At 43.9% G+C, this 25,709-nt stretch overlaps 1 protein-coding gene across 1 annotated transcript in view; it reads right to left on the bottom strand.

Moving 5' to 3' along the window:
• The window catches only part of LOC139547594 (protein sidekick-1-like), a 458,168-nt gene that overhangs the window by 188,347 nt on the left and 244,112 nt on the right, over positions 1–25,709 (bottom strand). Inside the window, exon 5 of the mRNA XM_071356530.1 lies at positions 25,492–25,625. Within this exon, the coding sequence (XP_071212631.1) occupies positions 25,492–25,625 (134 nt within the window). The remainder of the gene's footprint in view (positions 1–25,491; positions 25,626–25,709) is intronic.

Here is a 25,709-nt window from a genome sequence, read left to right as displayed (position 1 = left end):
ATAGAGGACAGTATAGTGGAGGTATAGAGGACAGTATAGTGGAGGTATAGAGGACAGAATAGTGGAGGTATAGAGGACAGTATAGTGGAGGTATAGAGGACAGTATAGTGGAGGTATAGAGGACAGTATAGTGGAGGTATAGAGGACAGTATAGTGGAGGTATAGAGGACAGTATAGTGGAGGTATAGAGGACAGTAGAGTGGAGGTATAGAGGACAGTATAGTGGAGGTATAGAGGACAGAATAGTGGAGGTATAGAGGACAGTATAGTGGAGGTATAGAGGACAGAATAGTGGAGGTATAGAGGACAGTATAATGGAGGTATAGAGGACAGAATAGTGGAGGTATAGAAGACAGTATAGTGGAGGTATAGAGGACAGAATAGTGGAGGTATAGAGGACAGTATAGTGGAGGTATAGAGGACAGTATAGTGGAGGTATAGAGGACAGTATAGTGGAGGTATAGAGGACAGTATAGTGGAGGTATAGAGGACAGTATAGTGGAGGTATAGAGGACAGTATAGTGGAGGTATAGAGGACAGAATAGTGGAGGTATAGAGGACGGTATAGTGGAGGTATAGAGGACAGTATAGTGGAGGTATAGAGGACAGTATAGTGGAGGTATAGAGGACAGTATAGTGGAGGTATAGAGGACAGTATAGTGGAGGTATAGAGGACAGTATAGTGGAGGTATAGAGGACAGTATAGTGGAGGTATAGAGGACAGAATAGTGGAGGTATAGAGGACAGTATAGTGGAGGTATAGAGGACAGAATAGTGGAGGTATAGAGGACAGTATAGTGGAGGTATAGAGGACAGTATAGTGGAGGTATAGAGGACAGTATAGTGGAGGTATAGAGGACAGAATAGTGGAGGTATAGAGGACAGTATAGTGGAGGTATAGAGGACAGTATAGTGGAGGTATAGAGGACAGAATAGTGGAGGTATAGAGGACAGAATAGTGGAGGTATAGAGGACAGTATAGTGGAGGTATAGAGGACAGTATAGTGGAGGTATAGAGGACAGTATAGTGGAGGTATAGAGGACAGTATAGTGGAGGTATAGAGGACAGTATAGTGGAGGTATAGAGGACAGTATAGTGGAGGTATAGAGGACAGAATAGTGGAGGTATAGAGGACAGTATAGTGGAGGTATAGAGGACAGTATAGTGGAGGTATAGAGGACAGTATAGTGGAGGTATAGAGGACAGTATAGTGGAGGTATAGAGGACAGTATAGTGGAGGTATAGAGGACAGTATAGTGGAGGTATAGAGGACAGTATAGTGGAGGTATAGAGGACAGAATAGTGGAGGTATAGAGGACAGTATAGTGGAGGTATAGAGGACAGAATAGTGGAGGTATAGAGGACAGTATAGTGGAGGTATAGAGGACAGTATAGTGGAGGTATAGAGGACAGTATAGTGGAGGTATAGAGGACAGAATAGTGGAGGTATAGAGGACAGTATAGTGGAGGTATAGAGGACAGTATAGTGGAGGTATAGAGGACAGAATAGTGGAGGTATAGAGGACAGTATAGTGGAGGTATAGAGGACAGTATAGTGGAGGTATAGAGGACAGTATAGTGGAGGTATAGAGGACAGAATAGTGGAGGTATAGAGGACAGTATAGTGGAGGTATAGAGGACAGTATAGTGGAGGTATAGAGGACAGTATAGTGGAGGTATAGAGGACAGTATAGTGGAGGTATAGAGGACAGTATAGTGGAGGTATAGAGGACAGTATAGTGGAGGTATAGAGGACAGTATAGTGGAGGTATAGAGGACAGTATAGTGGAGGTATAGAGGACAGTTTAGTGGAGGTATAGAGGACAGTATAGTGGAGGTATAGAGGACAGTATAGTGGAGGTATAGAGGACAGTATAGTGGAGGTATAGAGGACAGTATAGTGGAGGTATAGAGGACAGTATAGTGGAGGTATAGAGGACAGTATAGTGGAGGTATAGAGGACAGTATAGTGGAGGTATAGAGGACAGTATAGTGGAGGTATAGAGGACAGTATAGTGGAGGTATAGAGGACAGTATAGTGGAGGTATAGAGGACAGTATAGTGGAGGTATAGAGGACAGAATAGTGGAGGTATAGAGGACAGTATAGTGGAGGTATAGAGGACAGTATAGTGGAGGTATAGAGGACAGTATAGTGGAGGTATAGAGGACAGTATAGTGGAGGTATAGAGGACAGTATAGTGGAGGTATAGAGGACAGTATAATGGAGGTATAGAGGACAGTATAGTGGAGGTATAGAGGACAGTATAGTGGAGGTATAGAGGACAGTATAGTGGAGGTATAGAGGACAGTATAATGGAGGTATAGAGGACAGTATAGTGGAGGTATAGAGGACAGTATAGTGGAGGTATAGAGGACAGTATAGTGGAGGTATAGAGGACAGTATAGTGGAGGTATAGAGGACAGTATAGTGGAGGTATAGAGGACAGTATAGTGGAGGTAAAGAGGACAGAATAGTGGAGGTATAGAGGACAGTATAGTGGAGGTATAGAGGACAGTATAGTGGAGGTATAGAGGACAGTATAGTGGAGGTATAGAGGACAGTATAGTGGAGGTATAGAGGACAGTAGAGTGGAGGTATAGAGGACAGTATAGTGGAGGTATAGAGGACAGTATAGTGGAGGTATAGAGGACAGAATAGTGGAGGTATAGAGGACAGTATAGTGGAGGTATAGAGGACAAAATAGTGGAGGTATAGAGGACAGTATAGTGGAGGTATAGAGGACAGTATAGTGGAGGTATAGAGGACAGTATAGTGGAGGTATAGAGGACAGTAGAGTGGAGGTATAGAGGACAGTATAGTGGAGGTATAGAGGACAGAATAGTGGAGGTATAGAGGACAGTATAGTGGAGGTATAGAGGACAGAATAGTGGAGGTATAGAGGACAGTATAATGGAGGTATAGAGGACAGAATAGTGGAGGTATAGAAGACAGTATAGTGGAGGTATAGAGGACAGAATAGTGGAGGTATAGAGGACAGTATAGTGGAGGTATAGAGGACAGTATAGTGGAGGTATAGAGGACAGAATAGTGGAGGTATAGAGGACAGTATAGTGGAGGTATAGAGGACAGTATAGTGGAGGTATAGAGGACAGTATAGTGGAGGTATAGAGGACAGTATAGTGGAGGTATAGAGGACAGTATAGTGGAGGTATAGAGGACAGTATAGTGGAGGTATAGAGGACAGTATAGTGGAGGTATAGAGGACAGAATAGTGGAGGTATAGAGGAGAGTATAGTGGAGGTATAGAGGACAGAATAGTGGAGGTATAGAGGACAGTATAGTGGAGGTATAGAGGACAGTATAGTGGAGGTATAGAGGACAGTATAGTGGAGGTATAGAGGACAGTATAGTGGAGGTATAGAGGACAGTATAGTGGAGGTATAGAGGACAGTATAGTGGAGGTATAGAGGACAGTATAGTGGAGGTATAGAGGACAGTATAGTGGAGGTATAGAGGACAGTATAGTGGAGGTATAGAGGACAGTATAGTGGAGGTATAGAGGACAGTAGAGTGGAGGTATAGAGGACAGTATAGTGGAGGTATAGAGGACAGTATAGTGGAGGTATAGAGGACAGTATAGTGGAGGTATAGAGGACAGTATAGTGGAGGTATAGAGGACAGTAGAGTGGAGGTATAGAGGACAGTATAGTGGAGGTATAGAGGACAGAATAGTGGAGGTATAGAGGACAGTATAGTGGAGGTATAGAGGACAGAATAGTGGAGGTATAGAGGACAGTATAATGGAGGTATAGAGGACAGAATAGTGGAGGTATAGAAGACAGTATAGTGGAGGTATAGAGGACAGAATAGTGGAGGTATAGAGGACAGTATAGTGGAGGTATAGAGGACAGTATAGTGGAGGTATAGAGGACAGTATAGTGGAGGTATAGAGGACAGTATAGTGGAGGTATAGAGGACAGTATAGTGGAGGTATAGAGGACAGTATAGTGGAGGTATAGAGGACAGTATAGTGGAGGTATAGAGGACAGTATAGTGGAGGTATAGAGGACAGTATAGTGGAGGTATAGAGGACAGTATAGTGGAGGTATAGAGGACAGTATAGTGGAGGTATAGAGGACAGTATAGTGGAGGTATAGAGGACAGTATAGTGGAGGTATAGAGGACAGTAGAGTGGAGGTATAGAGGACAGTATAGTGGAGGTATAGAGGACAGTAGAGTGGAGGTATAGAGGACAGTATAGTGGAGGTATAGAGGACAGTATAGTGGAGGTATAGAGGACAGTATAGTGGAGGTATAGAGGACAGAATAGTGGAGGTATAGAGGACAGTATAGTGGAGGTATAGAGGACAGAATAGTGGAGGTATAGAGGACAGTATAATGGAGGTATAGAGGACAGAATAGTGGAGGTATAGAAGACAGTATAGTGGAGGTATAGAGGACAGAATAGTGGAGGTATAGAGGACAGTATAGTGGAGGTATAGAGGACAGTATAGTGGAGGTATAGAGGACAGTATAGTGGAGGTATAGAGGACAGTATAGTGGAGGTATAGAGGACAGTATAGTGGAGGTATAGAGGACAGAATAGTGGAGGTATAGAGGACAGTATAGTGGAGGTATAGAGGACAGTATAGTGGAGGTATAGAGGACAGAATAGTGGAGGTATAGAGGACAGAATAGTGGAGGTATAGAGGACAGTATAGTGGAGGTATAGAGGACAGTATAGTGGAGGTATAGAGGACAGTATAGTGGAGGTATAGAGGACAGTATAGTGGAGGTATAGAGGACAGTATAGTGGAGGTATAGAGGACAGTATAGTGGAGGTATAGAGGACAGAATAGTGGAGGTATAGAGGACAGTATAGTGGAGGTATAGAGGACAGAATAGTGGAGGTATAGAGGACAGTATAGTGGAGGTATAGAGGACAGTATAGTGGAGGTATAGAGGACAGTATAGTGGAGGTATAGAGGACAGAATAGTGGAGGTATAGAGGACAGTATAGTGGAGGTATAGAGGACAGTATAGTGGAGGTATAGAGGACAGAATAGTGGAGGTATAGAGGACAGTATAGTGGAGGTATAGAGGACAGTATAGTGGAGGTATAGAGGACAGTATAGTGGAGGTATAGAGGACAGAATAGTGGAGGTATAGAGGACAGTATAGTGGAGGTATAGAGGACAGTATAGTGGAGGTATAGAGGACAGTATAGTGGAGGTATAGAGGACAGTATAGTGGAGGTATAGAGGACAGTATAGTGGAGGTATAGAGGACAGTAGAGTGGAGGTATAGAGGACAGTATAGTGGAGGTATAGAGGACAGAATAGTGGAGGTATAGAGGACAGTATAGTGGAGGTATAGAGGACAGAATAGTGGAGGTATAGAGGACAGTATAATGGAGGTATAGAGGACAGAATAGTGGAGGTATAGAAGACAGTATAGTGGAGGTATAGAGGACAGAATAGTGGAGGTATAGAGGACAGTATAGTGGAGGTATAGAGGACAGTATAGTGGAGGTATAGAGGACAGTATAGTGGAGGTATAGAGGACAGTATAGTGGAGGTATAGAGGACAGTATAGTGGAGGTATAGAGGACAGTATAGTGGAGGTATAGAGGACAGAATAGTGGAGGTATAGAGGACGGTATAGTGGAGGTATAGAGGACAGTATAGTGGAGGTATAGAGGACAGTATAGTGGAGGTATAGAGGACAGTATAGTGGAGGTATAGAGGACAGTATAGTGGAGGTATAGAGGACAGTATAGTGGAGGTATAGAGGACAGTATAGTGGAGGTATAGAGGACAGAATAGTGGAGGTATAGAGGACAGTATAGTGGAGGTATAGAGGACAGAATAGTGGAGGTATAGAGGACAGTATAGTGGAGGTATAGAGGACAGTATAGTGGAGGTATAGAGGACAGTATAGTGGAGGTATAGAGGACAGAATAGTGGAGGTATAGAGGACAGTATAGTGGAGGTATAGAGGACAGTATAGTGGAGGTATAGAGGACAGAATAGTGGAGGTATAGAGGAGAGTATAGTGGAGGTATAGAGGACAGAATAGTGGAGGTATAGAGGACAGTATAGTGGAGGTATAGAGGACAGTATAGTGGAGGTATAGAGGACAGTATAGTGGAGGTATAGAGGACAGTATAGTGGAGGTATAGAGGACAGTATAGTGGAGGTATAGAGGACAGTATAGTGGAGGTATAGAGGACAGTATAGTGGAGGTATAGAGGACAGTATAGTGGAGGTATAGAGGACAGTATAGTGGAGGTATAGAGGACAGTATAGTGGAGGTATAGAGGACAGTAGAGTGGAGGTATAGAGGACAGTATAGTGGAGGTATAGAGGACAGTATAGTGGAGGTATAGAGGACAGTATAGTGGAGGTATAGAGGACAGTATAGTGGAGGTATAGAGGACAGTAGAGTGGAGGTATAGAGGACAGTATAGTGGAGGTATAGAGGACAGAATAGTGGAGGTATAGAGGACAGTATAGTGGAGGTATAGAGGACAGAATAGTGGAGGTATAGAGGACAGTATAATGGAGGTATAGAGGACAGAATAGTGGAGGTATAGAAGACAGTATAGTGGAGGTATAGAGGACAGAATAGTGGAGGTATAGAGGACAGTATAGTGGAGGTATAGAGGACAGTATAGTGGAGGTATAGAGGACAGTATAGTGGAGGTATAGAGGACAGTATAGTGGAGGTATAGAGGACAGTATAGTGGAGGTATAGAGGACAGTATAGTGGAGGTATAGAGGACAGTATAGTGGAGGTATAGAGGACAGTATAGTGGAGGTATAGAGGACAGTATAGTGGAGGTATAGAGGACAGTATAGTGGAGGTATAGAGGACAGTATAGTGGAGGTATAGAGGACAGTATAGTGGAGGTATAGAGGACAGTATAGTGGAGGTATAGAGGACAGTATAGTGGAGGTATAGAGGACAGTATAGTGGAGGTATAGAGGACAGTATAGTGGAGGTATAGAGGACAGTATAGTGGAGGTATAGAGGACAGTATAGTGGAGGTATAGAGGACAGTATAGTGGAGGTATAGAGGACAGTATAGTGGAGGTATAGAGGACAGTAGAGTGGAGGTATAGAGGACAGTATAGTGGAGGTATAGAGGACAGTATAGTGGAGGTATAGAGGACAGTATAGTGGAGGTATAGAGGACAGAATAGTGGAGGTATAGAGGACAGTATAGTGGAGGTATAGAGGACAGAATAGTGGAGGTATAGAGGACAGTATAATGGAGGTATAGAGGACAGAATAGTGGAGGTATAGAAGACAGTATAGTGGAGGTATAGAGGACAGAATAGTGGAGGTATAGAGGACAGTATAGTGGAGGTATAGAGGACAGTATAGTGGAGGTATAGAGGACAGTATAGTGGAGGTATAGAGGACAGTATAGTGGAGGTATAGAGGACAGTATAGTGGAGGTATAGAGGACAGAATAGTGGAGGTATAGAGGACAGTATAGTGGAGGTATAGAGGACAGTATAGTGGAGGTATAGAGGACAGAATAGTGGAGGTATAGAGGACAGAATAGTGGAGGTATAGAGGACAGTATAGTGGAGGTATAGAGGACAGTATAGTGGAGGTATAGAGGACAGTATAGTGGAGGTATAGAGGACAGTATAGTGGAGGTATAGAGGACAGTATAGTGGAGGTATAGAGGACAGTATAGTGGAGGTATAGAGGACAGAATAGTGGAGGTATAGAGGACAGTATAGTGGAGGTATAGAGGACAGAATAGTGGAGGTATAGAGGACAGTATAGTGGAGGTATAGAGGACAGTATAGTGGAGGTATAGAGGACAGTATAGTGGAGGTATAGAGGACAGAATAGTGGAGGTATAGAGGACAGTATAGTGGAGGTATAGAGGACAGTATAGTGGAGGTATAGAGGACAGAATAGTGGAGGTATAGAGGACAGTATAGTGGAGGTATAGAGGACAGTATAGTGGAGGTATAGAGGACAGTATAGTGGAGGTATAGAGGACAGAATAGTGGAGGTATAGAGGACAGTATAGTGGAGGTATAGAGGACAGTATAGTGGAGGTATAGAGGACAGTATAGTGGAGGTATAGAGGACAGTATAGTGGAGGTATAGAGGACAGTATAGTGGAGGTATAGAGGACAGTAGAGTGGAGGTATAGAGGACAGTATAGTGGAGGTATAGAGGACAGAATAGTGGAGGTATAGAGGACAGTATAGTGGAGGTATAGAGGACAGAATAGTGGAGGTATAGAGGACAGTATAATGGAGGTATAGAGGACAGAATAGTGGAGGTATAGAAGACAGTATAGTGGAGGTATAGAGGACAGAATAGTGGAGGTATAGAGGACAGTATAGTGGAGGTATAGAGGACAGTATAGTGGAGGTATAGAGGACAGTATAGTGGAGGTATAGAGGACAGTATAGTGGAGGTATAGAGGACAGTATAGTGGAGGTATAGAGGACAGAATAGTGGAGGTATAGAGGACAGAATAGTGGAGGTATAGAGGACAGTATAGTGGAGGTATAGAGGACAGTATAGTGGAGGTATAGAGGACAGTATAGTGGAGGTATAGAGGACAGTATAGTGGAGGTATAGAGGACAGTATAGTGGAGGTATAGAGGACAGTATAGTGGAGGTATAGAGGACAGAATAGTGGAGGTATAGAGGACAGTATAGTGGAGGTATAGAGGACAGTATAGTGGAGGTATAGAGGACAGTATAGTGGAGGTATAGAGGACAGTATAGTGGAGGTATAGAGGACAGTATAGTGGAGGTATAGAGGACAGTATAGTGGAGGTATAGAGGACAGTATAGTGGAGGTATAGAGGACAGAATAGTGGAGGTATAGAGGACAGTATAGTGGAGGTATAGAGGACAGAATAGTGGAGGTATAGAGGACAGTATAGTGGAGGTATAGAGGACAGTATAGTGGAGGTATAGAGGACAGTATAGTGGAGGTATAGAGGACAGAATAGTGGAGGTATAGAGGACAGTATAGTGGAGGTATAGAGGACAGTATAGTGGAGGTATAGAGGACAGAATAGTGGAGGTATAGAGGACAGTATAGTGGAGGTATAGAGGACAGTATAGTGGAGGTATAGAGGACAGTATAGTGGAGGTATAGAGGACAGAATAGTGGAGGTATAGAGGACAGTATAGTGGAGGTATAGAGGACAGTATAGTGGAGGTATAGAGGACAGTATAGTGGAGGTATAGAGGACAGTATAGTGGAGGTATAGAGGACAGTATAGTGGAGGTATAGAGGACAGTATAGTGGAGGTATAGAGGACAGTATAGTGGAGGTATAGAGGACAGTTTAGTGGAGGTATAGAGGACAGTATAGTGGAGGTATAGAGGACAGTATAGTGGAGGTATAGAGGACAGTATAGTGGAGGTATAGAGGACAGTATAGTGGAGGTATAGAGGACAGTATAGTGGAGGTATAGAGGACAGTATAGTGGAGGTATAGAGGACAGTATAGTGGAGGTATAGAGGACAGTATAGTGGAGGTATAGAGGACAGTATAGTGGAGGTATAGAGGACAGTATAGTGGAGGTATAGAGGACAGTATAGTGGAGGTATAGAGGACAGAATAGTGGAGGTATAGAGGACAGTATAGTGGAGGTATAGAGGACAGTATAGTGGAGGTATAGAGGACAGTATAGTGGAGGTATAGAGGACAGTATAGTGGAGGTATAGAGGACAGTATAGTGGAGGTATAGAGGACAGTATAGTGGAGGTATAGAGGACAGTATAGTGGAGGTATAGAGGACAGAATAGTGGAGGTATAGAGGACAGAATAGTGGAGGTATAGAGGACAGTATAGTGGAGGTATAGAGGACAGTATAGTGGAGGTATAGAGGACAGTATAGTGGAGGTATAGAGGACAGTATAGTGGAGGTATAGAGGACAGTATAGTGGAGGTATAGAGGACAGTATAGTGGAGGTATAGAGGACAGAATAGTGGAGGTATAGAGGACAGTATAGTGGAGGTATAGAGGACAGTATAGTGGAGGTATAGAGGACAGTATAGTGGAGGTATAGAGGACAGTATAGTGGAGGTATAGAGGACAGTATAGTGGAGGTATAGAGGACAGTATAGTGGAGGTATAGAGGACAGTATAGTGGAGGTATAGAGGACAGAATAGTGGAGGTATAGAGGACAGTATAGTGGAGGTATAGAGGACAGAATAGTGGAGGTATAGAGGACAGTATAGTGGAGGTATAGAGGACAGTATAGTGGAGGTATAGAGGACAGTATAGTGGAGGTATAGAGGACAGAATAGTGGAGGTATAGAGGACAGTATAGTGGAGGTATAGAGGACAGTATAGTGGAGGTATAGAGGACAGAATAGTGGAGGTATAGAGGACAGTATAGTGGAGGTATAGAGGACAGTATAGTGGAGGTATAGAGGACAGTATAGTGGAGGTATAGAGGACAGAATAGTGGAGGTATAGAGGACAGTATAGTGGAGGTATAGAGGACAGTATAGTGGAGGTATAGAGGACAGTATAGTGGAGGTATAGAGGACAGTATAGTGGAGGTATAGAGGACAGTATAGTGGAGGTATAGAGGACAGTATAGTGGAGGTATAGAGGACAGTATAGTGGAGGTATAGAGGACAGTTTAGTGGAGGTATAGAGGACAGTATAGTGGAGGTATAGAGGACAGTATAGTGGAGGTATAGAGGACAGTATAGTGGAGGTATAGAGGACAGTATAGTGGAGGTATAGAGGACAGTATAGTGGAGGTATAGAGGACAGTATAGTGGAGGTATAGAGGACAGTATAGTGGAGGTATAGAGGACAGTATAGTGGAGGTATAGAGGACAGTATAGTGGAGGTATAGAGGACAGTATAGTGGAGGTATAGAGGACAGTATAGTGGAGGTATAGAGGACAGAATAGTGGAGGTATAGAGGACAGTATAGTGGAGGTATAGAGGACAGTATAGTGGAGGTATAGAGGACAGTATAGTGGAGGTATAGAGGACAGTATAGTGGAGGTATAGAGGACAGTATAGTGGAGGTATAGAGGACAGAATAGTGGAGGTATAGAGGACAGAATAGTGGAGGTATAGAGGACAGTATAGTGGAGGTATAGAGGACAGTATAGTGGAGGTATAGAGGACAGTATAGTGGAGGTATAGAGGACAGTATAGTGGAGGTATAGAGGACAGTATAGTGGAGGTATAGAGGACAGTATAGTGGAGGTATAGAGGACAGAATAGTGGAGGTATAGAGGACAGTATAGTGGAGGTATAGAGGACAGTATAGTGGAGGTATAGAGGACAGTATAGTGGAGGTATAGAGGACAGTATAGTGGAGGTATAGAGGACAGTATAGTGGAGGTATAGAGGACAGTATAGTGGAGGTATAGAGGACAGTATAGTGGAGGTATAGAGGACAGAATAGTGGAGGTATAGAGGACAGTATAGTGGAGGTATAGAGGACAGAATAGTGGAGGTATAGAGGACAGTATAGTGGAGGTATAGAGGACAGTATAGTGGAGGTATAGAGGACAGTATAGTGGAGGTATAGAGGACAGAATAGTGGAGGTATAGAGGACAGTATAGTGGAGGTATAGAGGACAGTATAGTGGAGGTATAGAGGACAGAATAGTGGAGGTATAGAGGACAGTATAGTGGAGGTATAGAGGACAGTATAGTGGAGGTATAGAGGACAGTATAGTGGAGGTATAGAGGACAGAATAGTGGAGGTATAGAGGACAGTATAGTGGAGGTATAGAGGACAGAATAGTGGAGGTATAGAGGACAGTATAGTGGAGGTATAGAGGACAGTATAGTGGAGGTATAGAGGACAGTATAGTGGAGGTATAGAGGACAGTATAGTGGAGGTATAGAGGACAGTATAGTGGAGGTATAGAGGACAGTATAGTGGAGGTATAGAGGACAGTATAGTGGAGGTATAGAGGACAGTATAGTGGAGGTATAGAGGACAGTTTAGTGGAGGTATAGAGGACAGTATAGTGGAGGTATAGAGGACAGTATAGTGGAGGTATAGAGGACAGTATAGTGGAGGTATAGAGGACAGTATAGTGGAGGTATAGAGGACAGTATAGTGGAGGTATAGAGGACAGTATAGTGGAGGTATAGAGGACAGTATAGTGGAGGTATAGAGGACAGTATAGTGGAGGTATAGAGGACAGTATAGTGGAGGTATAGAGGACAGTATAGTGGAGGTATAGAGGACAGAATAGTGGAGGTATAGAGGACAGTATAGTGGAGGTATAGAGGACAGTATAGTGGAGGTATAGAGGACAGTATAGTGGAGGTATAGAGGACAGTATAGTGGAGGTATAGAGGACAGTATAGTGGAGGTATAGAGGACAGTATAGTGGAGGTATAGAGGACAGTATAGTGGAGGTATAGAGGACAGTATAGTGGAGGTATAGAGGACAGTAGAGTGGAGGTATAGAGGACAGTATAGTGGAGGTATAGAGGACAGAATAGTGGAGGTATAGAGGACAGTATAGTGGAGGTATAGAGGACAGAATAGTGGAGGTATAGAGGACAGTATAATGGAGGTATAGAGGACAGAATAGTGGAGGTATAGAAGACAGTATAGTGGAGGTATAGAGGACAGAATAGTGGAGGTATAGAGGACAGTATAGTGGAGGTATAGAGGACAGTATAGTGGAGGTATAGAGGACAGTATAGTGGAGGTATAGAGGACAGTATAGTGGAGGTATAGAGGACGGTATAGTGGAGGTATAGAGGACAGTATAGTGGAGGTATAGAGGACAGTATAGTGGAGGTATAGAGGACAGTATAGTGGAGGTATAGAGGACAGTATAGTGGAGGTATAGAGGACAGTATAGTGGAGGTATAGAGGACGGTATAGTGGAGGTATAGAGGACAGTATAGTGGAGGTATAGAGGACAGTATAGTGGAGGTATAGAGGACAGTATAGTGGAGGTATAGAGGACAGTATAGTGGAGGTATAGAGGACAGTATAGTGGAGGTATAGAGGACAGTATAGTGGAGGTATAGAGGACAGAATAGTGGAGGTATAGAGGACAGTATAGTGGAGGTATAGAGGACAGAATAGTGGAGGTATAGAGGACAGTATAGTGGAGGTATAGAGGACAGTATAGTGGAGGTATAGAGGACAGTATAGTGGAGGTATAGAGGACAGAATAGTGGAGGTATAGAGGACAGTATAGTGGAGGTATAGAGGACAGTATAGTGGAGGTATAGAGGACAGAATAGTGGAGGTATAGAGGACAGAATAGTGGAGGTATAGAGGACAGTATAGTGGAGGTATAGAGGACAGTATAGTGGAGGTATAGAGGACAGTATAGTGGAGGTATAGAGGACAGTATAGTGGAGGTATAGAGGACAGTATAGTGGAGGTATAGAGGACAGTATAGTGGAGGTATAGAGGACAGAATAGTGGAGGTATAGAGGACAGTATAGTGGAGGTATAGAGGACAGTATAGTGGAGGTATAGAGGACAGTATAGTGGAGGTATAGAGGACAGTATAGTGGAGGTATAGAGGACAGTATAGTGGAGGTATAGAGGACAGTATAGTGGAGGTATAGAGGACAGAATAGTGGAGGTATAGAGGACAGTATAGTGGAGGTATAGAGGACAGAATAGTGGAGGTATAGAGGACAGTATAGTGGAGGTATAGAGGACAGTATAGTGGAGGTATAGAGGACAGTATAGTGGAGGTATAGAGGACAGAATAGTGGAGGTATAGAGGACAGTATAGTGGAGGTATAGAGGACAGTATAGTGGAGGTATAGAGGACAGAATAGTGGAGGTATAGAGGACAGTATAGTGGAGGTATAGAGGACAGTATAGTGGAGGTATAGAGGACAGTATAGTGGAGGTATAGAGGACAGAATAGTGGAGGTATAGAGGACAGTATAGTGGAGGTATAGAGGACAGTATAGTGGAGGTATAGAGGACAGTATAGTGGAGGTATAGAGGACAGTATAGTGGAGGTATAGAGGACAGTATAGTGGAGGTATAGAGGACAGTATAGTGGAGGTATAGAGGACAGTATAGTGGAGGTATAGAGGACAGTATAGTGGAGGTATAGAGGACAGTTTAGTGGAGGTATAGAGGACAGTATAGTGGAGGTATAGAGGACAGTATAGTGGAGGTATAGAGGACAGTATAGTGGAGGTATAGAGGACAGAATAGTGGAGGTATAGAGGACAGTATAGTGGAGGTATAGAGGACAGTATAGTGGAGGTATAGAGGACAGTATAGTGGAGGTATAGAGGACAGTATAGTGGAGGTATAGAGGACAGTATAGTGGAGGTATAGAGGACAGTATAGTGGAGGTATAGAGGACAGTATAGTGGAGGTATAGAGGACAGTATAGTGGAGGTATAGAGGACAGTATAGTGGAGGTATAGAGGACAGTATAGTGGAGGTATAGAGGACAGTATAGTGGAGGTATAGAGGACAGTATAGTGGAGGTATAGAGGACAGTATAGTGGAGGTATAGAGGACAGTATAGTGGAGGTATAGAGGACAGTATAGTGGAGGTATAGAGGACAGTATAGTGGAGGTATAGAGGACAGTATAGTGGAGGTATAGAGGACAGAATAGTGGAGGTATAGAGGACAGTATAGTGGAGGTATAGAGGACAGTATAGTGGAGGTATAGAGGACAGAATAGTGGAGGTATAGAGGACAGTATAGTGGAGGTATAGAGGACAGTATAGTGGAGGTATAGAGGACAGTATAGTGGAGGTATAGAGGACAGAATAGTGGAGGTATAGAGGACAGTATAGTGGAGGTATAGAGGACAGTATAGTGGAGGTATAGAGGACAGTATAGTGGAGGTATAGAGGACAGTATAGTGGAGGTATAGAGGACAGTATAGTGGAGGTATAGAGGACAGTATAGTGGAGGTATAGAGGACAGTATAGTGGAGGTATAGAGGACAGTTTAGTGGAGGTATAGAGGACAGTATAGTGGAGGTATAGAGGACAGTATAGTGGAGGTATAGAGGACAGTATAGTGGAGGTATAGAGGACAGAATAGTGGAGGTATAGAGGACAGTATAGTGGAGGTATAGAGGACAGTATAGTGGAGGTATAGAGGACAGTATAGTGGAGGTATAGAGGACAGTATAGTGGAGGTATAGAGGACAGTATAGTGGAGGTATAGAGGACAGTATAGTGGAGGTATAGAGGACAGTATAGTGGAGGTATAGAGGACAGAATAGTGGAGGTATAGAGGACAGTATAGTGGAGGTATAGAGGACAGTATAGTGGAGGTATAGAGGACAGTATAGTGGAGGTATAGAGGACAGTATAGTGGAGGTATAGAGGACAGTATAGTGGAGGTATAGAGGACAGAATAGTGGAGGTATAGAGGACAGAATAGTGGAGGTATAGAGGACAGTATAGTGGAGGTATAGAGGACAGTATAGTGGAGGTATAGAGGACAGTATAGTGGAGGTATAGAGGACAGTATAGTGGAGGTATAGAGGACAGTATAGTGGAGGTATAGAGGACAGTATAGTGGAGGTATAGAGGACAGAATAGTGGAGGTATAGAGGACAGTATAGTGGAGGTATAGAGGACAGTATAGTGGAGGTATAGAGGACAGTATAGTGGAGGTATAGAGGACAGTATAGTGGAGGTATAGAGGACAGTATAGTGGAGGTATAGAGGACAGTATAGTGGAGGTATAGAGGACAGTATAGTGGAGGTATAGAGGACAGAATAGTGGAGGTATAGAGGACAGTATAGTGGAGGTATAGAGGACAGAATAGTGGAGGTATAGAGGACAGTATAGTGGAGGTATAGAGGACAGTATAGTGGAGGTATAGAGGACAGTATAGTGGAGGTATAGAGGACAGAATAGTGGAGGTATAGAGGACAGTATAGTGGAGGTATAGAGGACAGTATAGTGGAGGTATAGAGGACAGAATAGTGGAGGTATAGAGGACAGTATAGTGGAGGTATAGAGGACAGTATAGTGGAGGTATAGAGGACAGTATAGTGGAGGTATAGAGGACAGAATAGTGGAGGTATAGAGGACAGTATAGTGGAGGTATAGAGGACAGAATAGTGGAGGTATAGAGGACAGTATAGTGGAGGTATAGAGGACAGTATAGTGGAGGTATAGAGGACAGTATAGTGGAGGTATAGAGGACAGTATAGTGGAGGTATAGAGGACAGTATAGTGGAGGTATAGAGGACAGTATAGTGGAGGTATAGAGGACAGTATAGTGGAGGTATAGAGGACAGTATAGTGGAGGTATAGAGGACAGTTTAGTGGAGGTATAGAGGACAGTATAGTGGAGGTATAGAGGACAGTATAGTGGAGGTATAGAGGACAGTATAGTGGAGGTATAGAGGACAGTATAGTGGAGGTATAGAGGACAGTATAGTGGAGGTATAGAGGACAGTATAGTGGAGGTATAGAGGACAGTATAGTGGAGGTATAGAGGACAGTATAGTGGAGGTATAGAGGACAGTATAGTGGAGGTATAGAGGACAGTATAGTGGAGGTATAGAGGACAGAATAGTGGAGGTATAGAGGACAGTATAGTGGAGGTATAGAGGACAGTATAGTGGAGGTATAGAGGACAGTATAGTGGAGGTATAGAGGACAGTATAGTGGAGGTATAGAGGACAGTATAGTGGAGGTATAGAGGACAGTATAGTGGAGGTATAGAGGACAGTATAGTGGAGGTATAGAGGACAGTATAGTGGAGGTATAGAGGACAGTAGAGTGGAGGTATAGAGGACAGTATAGTGGAGGTATAGAGGACAGAATAGTGGAGGTATAGAGGACAGTATAGTGGAGGTATAGAGGACAGAATAGTGGAGGTATAGAGGACAGTATAATGGAGGTATAGAGGACAGAATAGTGGAGGTATAGAAGACAGTATAGTGGAGGTATAGAGGACAGAATAGTGGAGGTATAGAGGACAGTATAGTGGAGGTATAGAGGACAGTATAGTGGAGGTATAGAGGACAGTATAGTGGAGGTATAGAGGACAGTATAGTGGAGGTATAGAGGACGGTATAGTGGAGGTATAGAGGACAGTATAGTGGAGGTATAGAGGACAGTATAGTGGAGGTATAGAGGACAGTATAGTGGAGGTATAGAGGACAGTATAGTGGAGGTATAGAGGACAGTATAGTGGAGGTATAGAGGACGGTATAGTGGAGGTATAGAGGACAGTATAGTGGAGGTATAGAGGACAGTATAGTGGAGGTATAGAGGACAGTATAGTGGAGGTATAGAGGACAGTATAGTGGAGGTATAGAGGACAGTATAGTGGAGGTATAGAGGACAGTATAGTGGAGGTATAGAGGACAGAATAGTGGAGGTATAGAGGACAGTATAGTGGAGGTATAGAGGACAGAATAGTGGAGGTATAGAGGACAGTATAGTGGAGGTATAGAGGACAGTATAGTGGAGGTATAGAGGACAGTATAGTGGAGGTATAGAGGACAGAATAGTGGAGGTATAGAGGACAGTATAGTGGAGGTATAGAGGACAGTATAGTGGAGGTATAGAGGACAGAATAGTGGAGGTATAGAGGACAGAATAGTGGAGGTATAGAGGACAGTATAGTGGAGGTATAGAGGACAGTATAGTGGAGGTATAGAGGACAGTATAGTGGAGGTATAGAGGACAGTATAGTGGAGGTATAGAGGACAGTATAGTGGAGGTATAGAGGACAGTATAGTGGAGGTATAGAGGACAGAATAGTGGAGGTATAGAGGACAGTATAGTGGAGGTATAGAGGACAGTATAGTGGAGGTATAGAGGACAGTATAGTGGAGGTATAGAGGACAGTATAGTGGAGGTATAGAGGACAGTATAGTGGAGGTATAGAGGACAGTATAGTGGAGGTATAGAGGACAGTATAGTGGAGGTATAGAGGACAGAATAGTGGAGGTATAGAGGACAGTATAGTGGAGGTATAGAGGACAGAATAGTGGAGGTATAGAGGACAGTATAGTGGAGGTATAGAGGACAGTATAGTGGAGGTATAGAGGACAGTATAGTGGAGGTATAGAGGACAGAATAGTGGAGGTATAGAGGACAGTATAGTGGAGGTATAGAGGACAGTATAGTGGAGGTATAGAGGACAGAATAGTGGAGGTATAGAGGACAGTATAGTGGAGGTATAGAGGACAGTATAGTGGAGGTATAGAGGACAGTATAGTGGAGGTATAGAGGACAGAATAGTGGAGGTATAGAGGACAGTATAGTGGAGGTATAGAGGACAGTATAGTGGAGGTATAGAGGACAGTATAGTGGAGGTATAGAGGACAGTATAGTGGAGGTATAGAGGACAGTATAGTGGAGGTATAGAGGACAGTATAGTGGAGGTATAGAGGACAGTATAGTGGAGGTATAGAGGACAGTTTAGTGGAGGTATAGAGGACAGTATAGTGGAGGTATAGAGGACAGTATAGTGGAGGTATAGAGGACAGTATAGTGGAGGTATAGAGGACAGAATAGTGGAGGTATAGAGGACAGTATAGTGGAGGTATAGAGGACAGTATAGTGGAGGTATAGAGGACAGTATAGTGGAGGTATAGAGAACAGTATAGTGGAGGTATAGAGGACAGTATAGTGGAGGTATAGAGGACAGTATAGTGGAGGTATAGAGGACAGTATAGTGGAGGTATAGAGGACAGTATAGTGGAGGTATAGAGGACAGTATAGTGGAGGTATAGAGGACAGTATAGTGGAGGTATAGAGGACAGTATAGTGGAGGTATAGAGGACAGTATAGTGGAGGTATAGAGGACAGTATAGTGGAGGTATAGAGGACAGTATAGTGGAGGTATAGAGGACAGTATAGTGGAGGTATAGAGGACAGTATAGTGGAGGTATAGAGGACAGAATAGTGGAGGTATAGAGGACAGTATAGTGGAGGTATAGAGGACAGTATAGTGGAGGTATAGAGGACAGAATAGTGGAGGTATAGAGGACAGTATAGTGGAGGTATAGAGGACAGTATAGTGGAGGTATAGAGGACAGTATAGTGGAGGTATAGAGGACAGAATAGTGGAGGTATAGAGGACAGTATAGTGGAGGTATAGAGGACAGTATAGTGGAGGTATAGAGGACAGTATAGTGGAGGTATAGAGGACAGTATAGTGGAGGTATAGAGGACAGTATAGTGGAGGTATAGAGGACAGTATAGTGGAGGTATAGAGGACAGTATAGTGGAGGTATAGAGGACAGAATAGTGGAGGTATAGAGGACAGTATAGTGGAGGTATAGAGGACAGTATAGTGGAGGTATAGAGGACAGTATAGTGGAGGTATAGAGGACAGTATAGTGGAGGTATAGAGGACAGTATAGTGGAGGTATAGAGGACAGTATAGTGGAGGTATAGAGGACAGTATAGTGGAGGTATAGAGGACAGTATAGTGGAGGTATAGAGGACAGTATAGTGGAGGTATAGAGGACAGTATAGTGGAGGTATAGAGGACAGTATAGTGGAGGTATAGAGGACAGTATAGTGGAGGTATAGAGGACAGTATAGTGGAGGTATAGAGGACAGTATAGTGGAGGTATAGAGGACAGTATAGTGGAGGTATAGAGGACAGTATAGTGGAGGTATAGAGGACAGTATAGCGGAGGTATAGAGGACAGTATAGTGGAGGTATAGAGGACAGTAGAGTGGAGGTATAGAGGATAGTATAGTGGAGGTATAGAGGACAGTATAGTGGAGGTATAGAGGACAGTATAGTGGAGGTATAGAGGACAGTATAGTGGAGGTATAGAGGACAGTAGAGTGGAGGTATAGAGGACAGTATAGTGGAGGTATAGAGGACAGTAGAGTGGAGGTATAGAGGACAGTATAGTGGAGGTATAGAGGACAGAATAGTGGAGGTATAGAGGACAGTATAATGGAGGTATAGAGGACAGTATAGTGGAGGTATAGAGGACAGTATAGTGGAGGTATAGAGGACAGTATAGTGGAGGTATAGAGGACAGAATAGTGGAGGTATAGAGGACAGAATAGTGGAGGTATAGAGGACAGTATAGTGGAGGTATAGAGGACAGTATAGTGGAGGTATAGAGGACAGTATAGTGGAGGTATAGAGGACAGTATAGTGGAGGTATAGAGGACAGTATAGTGGAGGTATAGAGGACAGTATAGTGGAGGTATAGAGGACAGAATAGTGGAGGTATAGAGGACAGTATAGTGGAGGTATAGAGGACAGTATAGTGGAGGTATAGAGGACAGTATAGTGGAGGTATAGAGGACAGTATAGTGGAGGTATAGAGGACAGAATAGTGGAGGTATAGAGGACAGTATAGTGGAGGTATAGAGGACAGTATAGTGGAGGTATAGAGGACAGTATAGTGGAGGTATAGAGGACAGTATAGTGGAGGTATAGAGGACAGTATAGTGGAGGTATAGAGGACAGTATAGTGGAGGTATAGAGGACAGTATAGTGGAGGTATAGAGGACAGAATAGTGGAGGTATAGAGGACAGTATAGTGGAGGTATAGAGGACAGAATAGTGGAGGTATAGAGGACAGTATAGTGGAGGTATAGAGGACAGTATAGTGGAGGTATAGAGGACAGTATAGTGGAGGTATAGAGGACAGAATAGTGGAGGTATAGAGGACAGTATAGTGGAGGTATAGAGGACAGTATAGTGGAGGTATAGAGGACAGAATAGTGGAGGTATAGAGGACAGTATAGTGGAGGTATAGAGGACAGTATAGTGGAGGTATAGAGGACAGTATAGTGGAGGTATAGAGGACAGAATAGTGGAGGTATAGAGGACAGTATAGTGGAGGTATAGAGGACAGTATAGTGGAGGTATAGAGGACAGTATAGTGGAGGTATAGAGGACAGTATAGTGGAGGTATAGAGGACAGTATAGTGGAGGTATAGAGGACAGTATAGTGGAGGTATAGAGGACAGTATAGTGGAGGTATAGAGGACAGTATAGTGGAGGTATAGAGGACAGTTTAGTGGAGGTATAGAGGACAGTATAGTGGAGGTATAGAGGACAGTATAGTGGAGGTATAGAGGACAGTATAGTGGAGGTATAGAGGACAGTATAGTGGAGGTATAGAGGACAGTATAGTGGAGGTATAGAGGACAGTATAGTGGAGGTATAGAGGACAGTATAGTGGAGGTATAGAGGACAGTATAGTGGAGGTATAGAGGACAGTATAGTGGAGGTATAGAGGACAGTATAGTGGAGGTATAGAGGACAGAATAGTGGAGGTATAGAGGACAGTATAGTGGAGGTATAGAGGACAGTATAGTGGAGGTATAGAGGACAGTATAGTGGAGGTATAGAGGACAGTATAGTGGAGGTATAGAGGACAGTATAGTGGAGGTATAGAGGACAGTATAATGGAGGTATAGAGGACAGTATAGTGGAGGTATAGAGGACAGTATAGTGGAGGTATAGAGGACAGTATAGTGGAGGTATAGAGGACAGTATAATGGAGGTATAGAGGACAGTATAGTGGAGGTATAGAGGACAGTATAGTGGAGGTATAGAGGACAGTATAGTGGAGGTATAGAGGACAGTATAGTGGAGGTATAGAGGACAGTATAGTGGAGGTATAGAGGACAGTATAGTGGAGGTAAAGAGGACAGAATAGTGGAGGTATAGAGGACAGTATAGTGGAGGTATAGAGGACAGTATAGTGGAGGTATAGAGGACAGTATAGTGGAGGTATAGAGGACAGTATAGTGGAGGTAAAGAGGACAGAATAGTGGAGGTATAGAGGACAGTATAGTGGAGGTATAGAGGACAGTATAGTGGAGGTATAGAGGACAGTATAGTGGAGGTATAGAGGACAGTATAGTGGAGGTATAGAGGACAGTAGAGTGGAGGTATAGAGGACAGTATAGTGGAGGTATAGAGGACAGTATAGTGGAGGTATAGAGGACAGAATAGTGGAGGTATAGAGGACAGTATAGTGGAGGTATAGAGGACAAAATAGTGGAGGTATAGAGGACAGTATAGTGGAGGTATAGAGGACAGTATAGTGGAGGTATAGAGGACAGTATAGTGGAGGTATAGAGGACAGTTTAGTGGAGGTATAGAGGACAGTATAGTGGAGGTATAGAGGACAGTATAGTGGAGGTATAGAGGACAGTATAGTGGAGGTATAGAGGACAGTATAGTGGAGGTATAGAGGACAGTATAGTGGAGGTATAGAGGACAGTATAGTGGAGGTATAGAGGACAGTATAGTGGAGGTATAGAGGACAGTATAGTGGAGGTATAGAGGACAGTATAGTGGAGGTATAGAGGACAGTATAGTGGAGGTATAGAGGACAGAATAGTGGAGGTATAGAGGACAGTATAGTGGAGGTATAGAGGACAGTATAGTGGAGGTATAGAGGACAGTATAGTGGAGGTATAGAGGACAGTATAGTGGAGGTATAGAGGACAGTATAGTGGAGGTATAGAGGACAGTATAATGGAGGTATAGAGGACAGTATAGTGGAGGTATAGAGGACAGTATAGTGGAGGTATAGAGGACAGTATAGTGGAGGTATAGAGGACAGTATAATGGAGGTATAGAGGACAGTATAGTGGAGGTATAGAGGACAGTATAGTGGAGGTATAGAGGACAGTATAGTGGAGGTATAGAGGACAGTATAGTGGAGGTATAGAGGACAGTATAGTGGAGGTATAGAGGACAGAATAGTGGAGGTATAGAGGACAGTATAGTGGAGGTATAGAGGACAGTATAGTGGAGGTATAGAGGACAGTATAGTGGAGGTATAGAGGACAGTATAGTGGAGGTATAGAGGACAGTATAGTGGAGGTATAGAGGACAGTATAATGGAGGTATAGAGGACAGTATAGTGGAGGTATAGAGGACAGTATAGTGGAGGTATAGAGGACAGTATAGTGGAGGTATAGAGGACAGTATAATGGAGGTATAGAGGACAGTATAGTGGAGGTATAGAGGACAGTATAGTGGAGGTATAGAGGACAGTATAGTGGAGGTATAGAGGACAGTATAGTGGAGGTATAGAGGACAGTATAGTGGAGGTATAGAGGACAGTATAGTGGAGGTAAAGAGGACAGAATAGTGGAGGTATAGAGGACAGTATAGTGGAGGTATAGAGGACAGTATAGTGGAGGTATAGAGGACAGTATAGTGGAGGTATAGAGGACAGTATAGTGGAGGTATAGAGGACAGTAGAGTGGAGGTATAGAGGACAGTATAGTGGAGGTATAGAGGACAGTATAGTGGAGGTATAGAGGACAGAATAGTGGAGGTATAGAGGACAGTATAGTGGAGGTATAGAGGACAAAATAGTGGAGGTATAGAGGACAGTATAGTGGAGGTATAGAGGACAGTATAGTGGAGGTATAGAGGACAGTATAGTGGAGGTATAGAGGACAGTCTAGTGGAGGTATAGAGGACAGTATAGTGGAGGTATAGAGGACAGTATAGTGGAGGTATAGAGGACAGTATAGTGGAGGTATAGAGGACAGTATAGTGGAGGTATAGAGGACAGTATAGTGGAGGTATAGAGGACAGTATAGTGGAGGTATAGAGGACAGTATAGTGGAGGTATAGAGGACAGTATAGTGGAGGTATAGAGGACAGTATAGTGGAGGTATAGAGGACAGTATAGTGGAGGTATAGAGGACATAATAGTGGAGGTATAGAGGACAGTATAGTGGAGGTATAGAGGACAGTATAGTGGAGGTATAGAGGACAGTATAGTGGAGGTATAGAGGACAGTATAGTGGAGGTATAGAGGACAGTATAGTGGAGGTATAGAGGACAGTATAATGGAGGTATAGAGGACAGTATAGTGGAGGTATAGAGGACAGTATAGTGGAGGTATAGAGGACAGTATAGTGGAGGTATAGAGGACAGTATAATGGAGGTATAGAGGACAGTATAGTGGAGGTATAGAGGACAGTATAGTGGAGGTATAGAGGACAGTATAGTGGAGGTATAGAGGACAGTATAGTGGAGGTATAGAGGACAGTATAGTGGAGGTATAGAGGACAGTATAGTGGAGGTAAAGAGGACAGAATAGTGGAGGTATAGAGGACAGTATAGTGGAGGTATAGAGGACAGTATAGTGGAGGTATAGAGGACAGTATAGTGGAGGTATAGAGGACAGTATAGTGGAGGTATAGAGGACAGTAGAGTGGAGGTATAGAGGACAGTATAGTGGAGGTATAGAGGACAGTATAGTGGAGGTATAGAGGACAGAATAGTGGAGGTATAGAGGACAGTATAGTGGAGGTATAGAGGACAAAATAGTGGAGGTATAGAGGACAGTATAGTGGAGGTATAGAGGACAGTATAGTGGAGGTATAGAGGACAGTATAGTGGAGGTATAGAGGACAGTAGAGTGGAGGTATAGAGGACAGTATAGTGGAGGTATAGAGGACAGAATAGTGGAGGTATAGAGGACAGTATAGTGGAGGTATAGAGGACAGAATAGTGGAGGTATAGAGGACAGTATAATGGAGGTATAGAGGACAGAATAGTGGAGGTATAGAAGACAGTATAGTGGAGGTATAGAGGACAGAATAGTGGAGGTATAGAGGACAGTATAGTGGAGGTATAGAGGACAGTATAGTGGAGGTATAGAGGACAGAATAGTGGAGGTATAGAGGACAGTATAGTGGAGGTATAGAGGACAGTATAGTGGAGGTATAGAGGACAGTATAGTGGAGGTATAGAGGACAGTATAGTGGAGGTATAGAGGACAGTATAGTGGAGGTATAGAGGACAGTATAGTGGAGGTATAGAGTATCTGTGTATATACAGGTAGACAGAGGGAGAGGTGTGGTTCTTACCTGCCATGCTGAGGTAGACAGAGGGAGAGGTGTGGTTCTTACCAGCCATGCTGAGGTAGACAGAGGGAGAGGTGTGGTTCTTACCTGCCATGCTGAGGTAGACAGAGGGAGAGGTGTGGTTCTTACCTGCCATGCTGAGGTAGACAGAGGGAGAGGTGTGGTTCTTACCTGCCATGCTGAGGTAGACAGAGGGAGAGGTGTGGTTCTTACCCGCCATGCTGAGGTAGACAGAGGGAGAGGTGTGGTTCTTACCAGCCATGCTGAGGTAGACAGAGGGAGAGGTGTGGTTCTTACCCGCCATGCTGAGGTAGACAGAGGGAGAGGTGTGGTTCTTACCAGCCATGCTGAGGTAGACAGAGGGAGAGGTGTGGTTCTTACCTGCCATGCTGAGGTAGACAGAGGGAGAGGTGTGGTTCTTACCAGCCATGCTGAGGTAGACAGAGGGAGAGGTGTGGTTCTTACCTGCCATGCTGAGGTAGACAGAGGGAGAGGTGTGGTTCTTACCCGCCATGCTGAGGTAGACAGAGGGAGAGGTGTGGTTCTTACCAGCCATGCTGAGGTAGACAGAGGGAGAGGTGTGGTTCTTACCTGCCATGCTGAGGTAGACAGAGGGAGAGGTGTGGTTCTTACCAGCCATGCTGAGGTAGACAGAGGGAGAGGTGTGGTTCTTACCCGCCATGCTGAGGTAGACAGAGGGAGAGGTGTGGTTCTTACCAGCCATGCTGAGGTAGACAGAGGGAGAGGTGTGGTTCTGTCCGGTCAGCTCGTTGACCACCTGTACGTAGTACCGCCCCACGTCAACCGCACGGGCCGACAAGACAACCAGCTGATTGTCCAACGACACGGCTCTGTAGGAGAGAGATACAACCAGACAAGTCAACCAGCTGATAGTCCAACGAGATGGCTCTGTAGGACACACACACACACACACC

Source organism: Salvelinus alpinus, chromosome 2 (genome assembly GCF_045679555.1).
Source record: "Salvelinus alpinus chromosome 2, SLU_Salpinus.1, whole genome shotgun sequence".
Classification (NCBI taxonomy): domain Eukaryota; kingdom Metazoa; phylum Chordata; class Actinopteri; order Salmoniformes; family Salmonidae; genus Salvelinus; species Salvelinus alpinus.
This window is presented reverse-complemented; position numbering and strand designations above follow the sequence as displayed.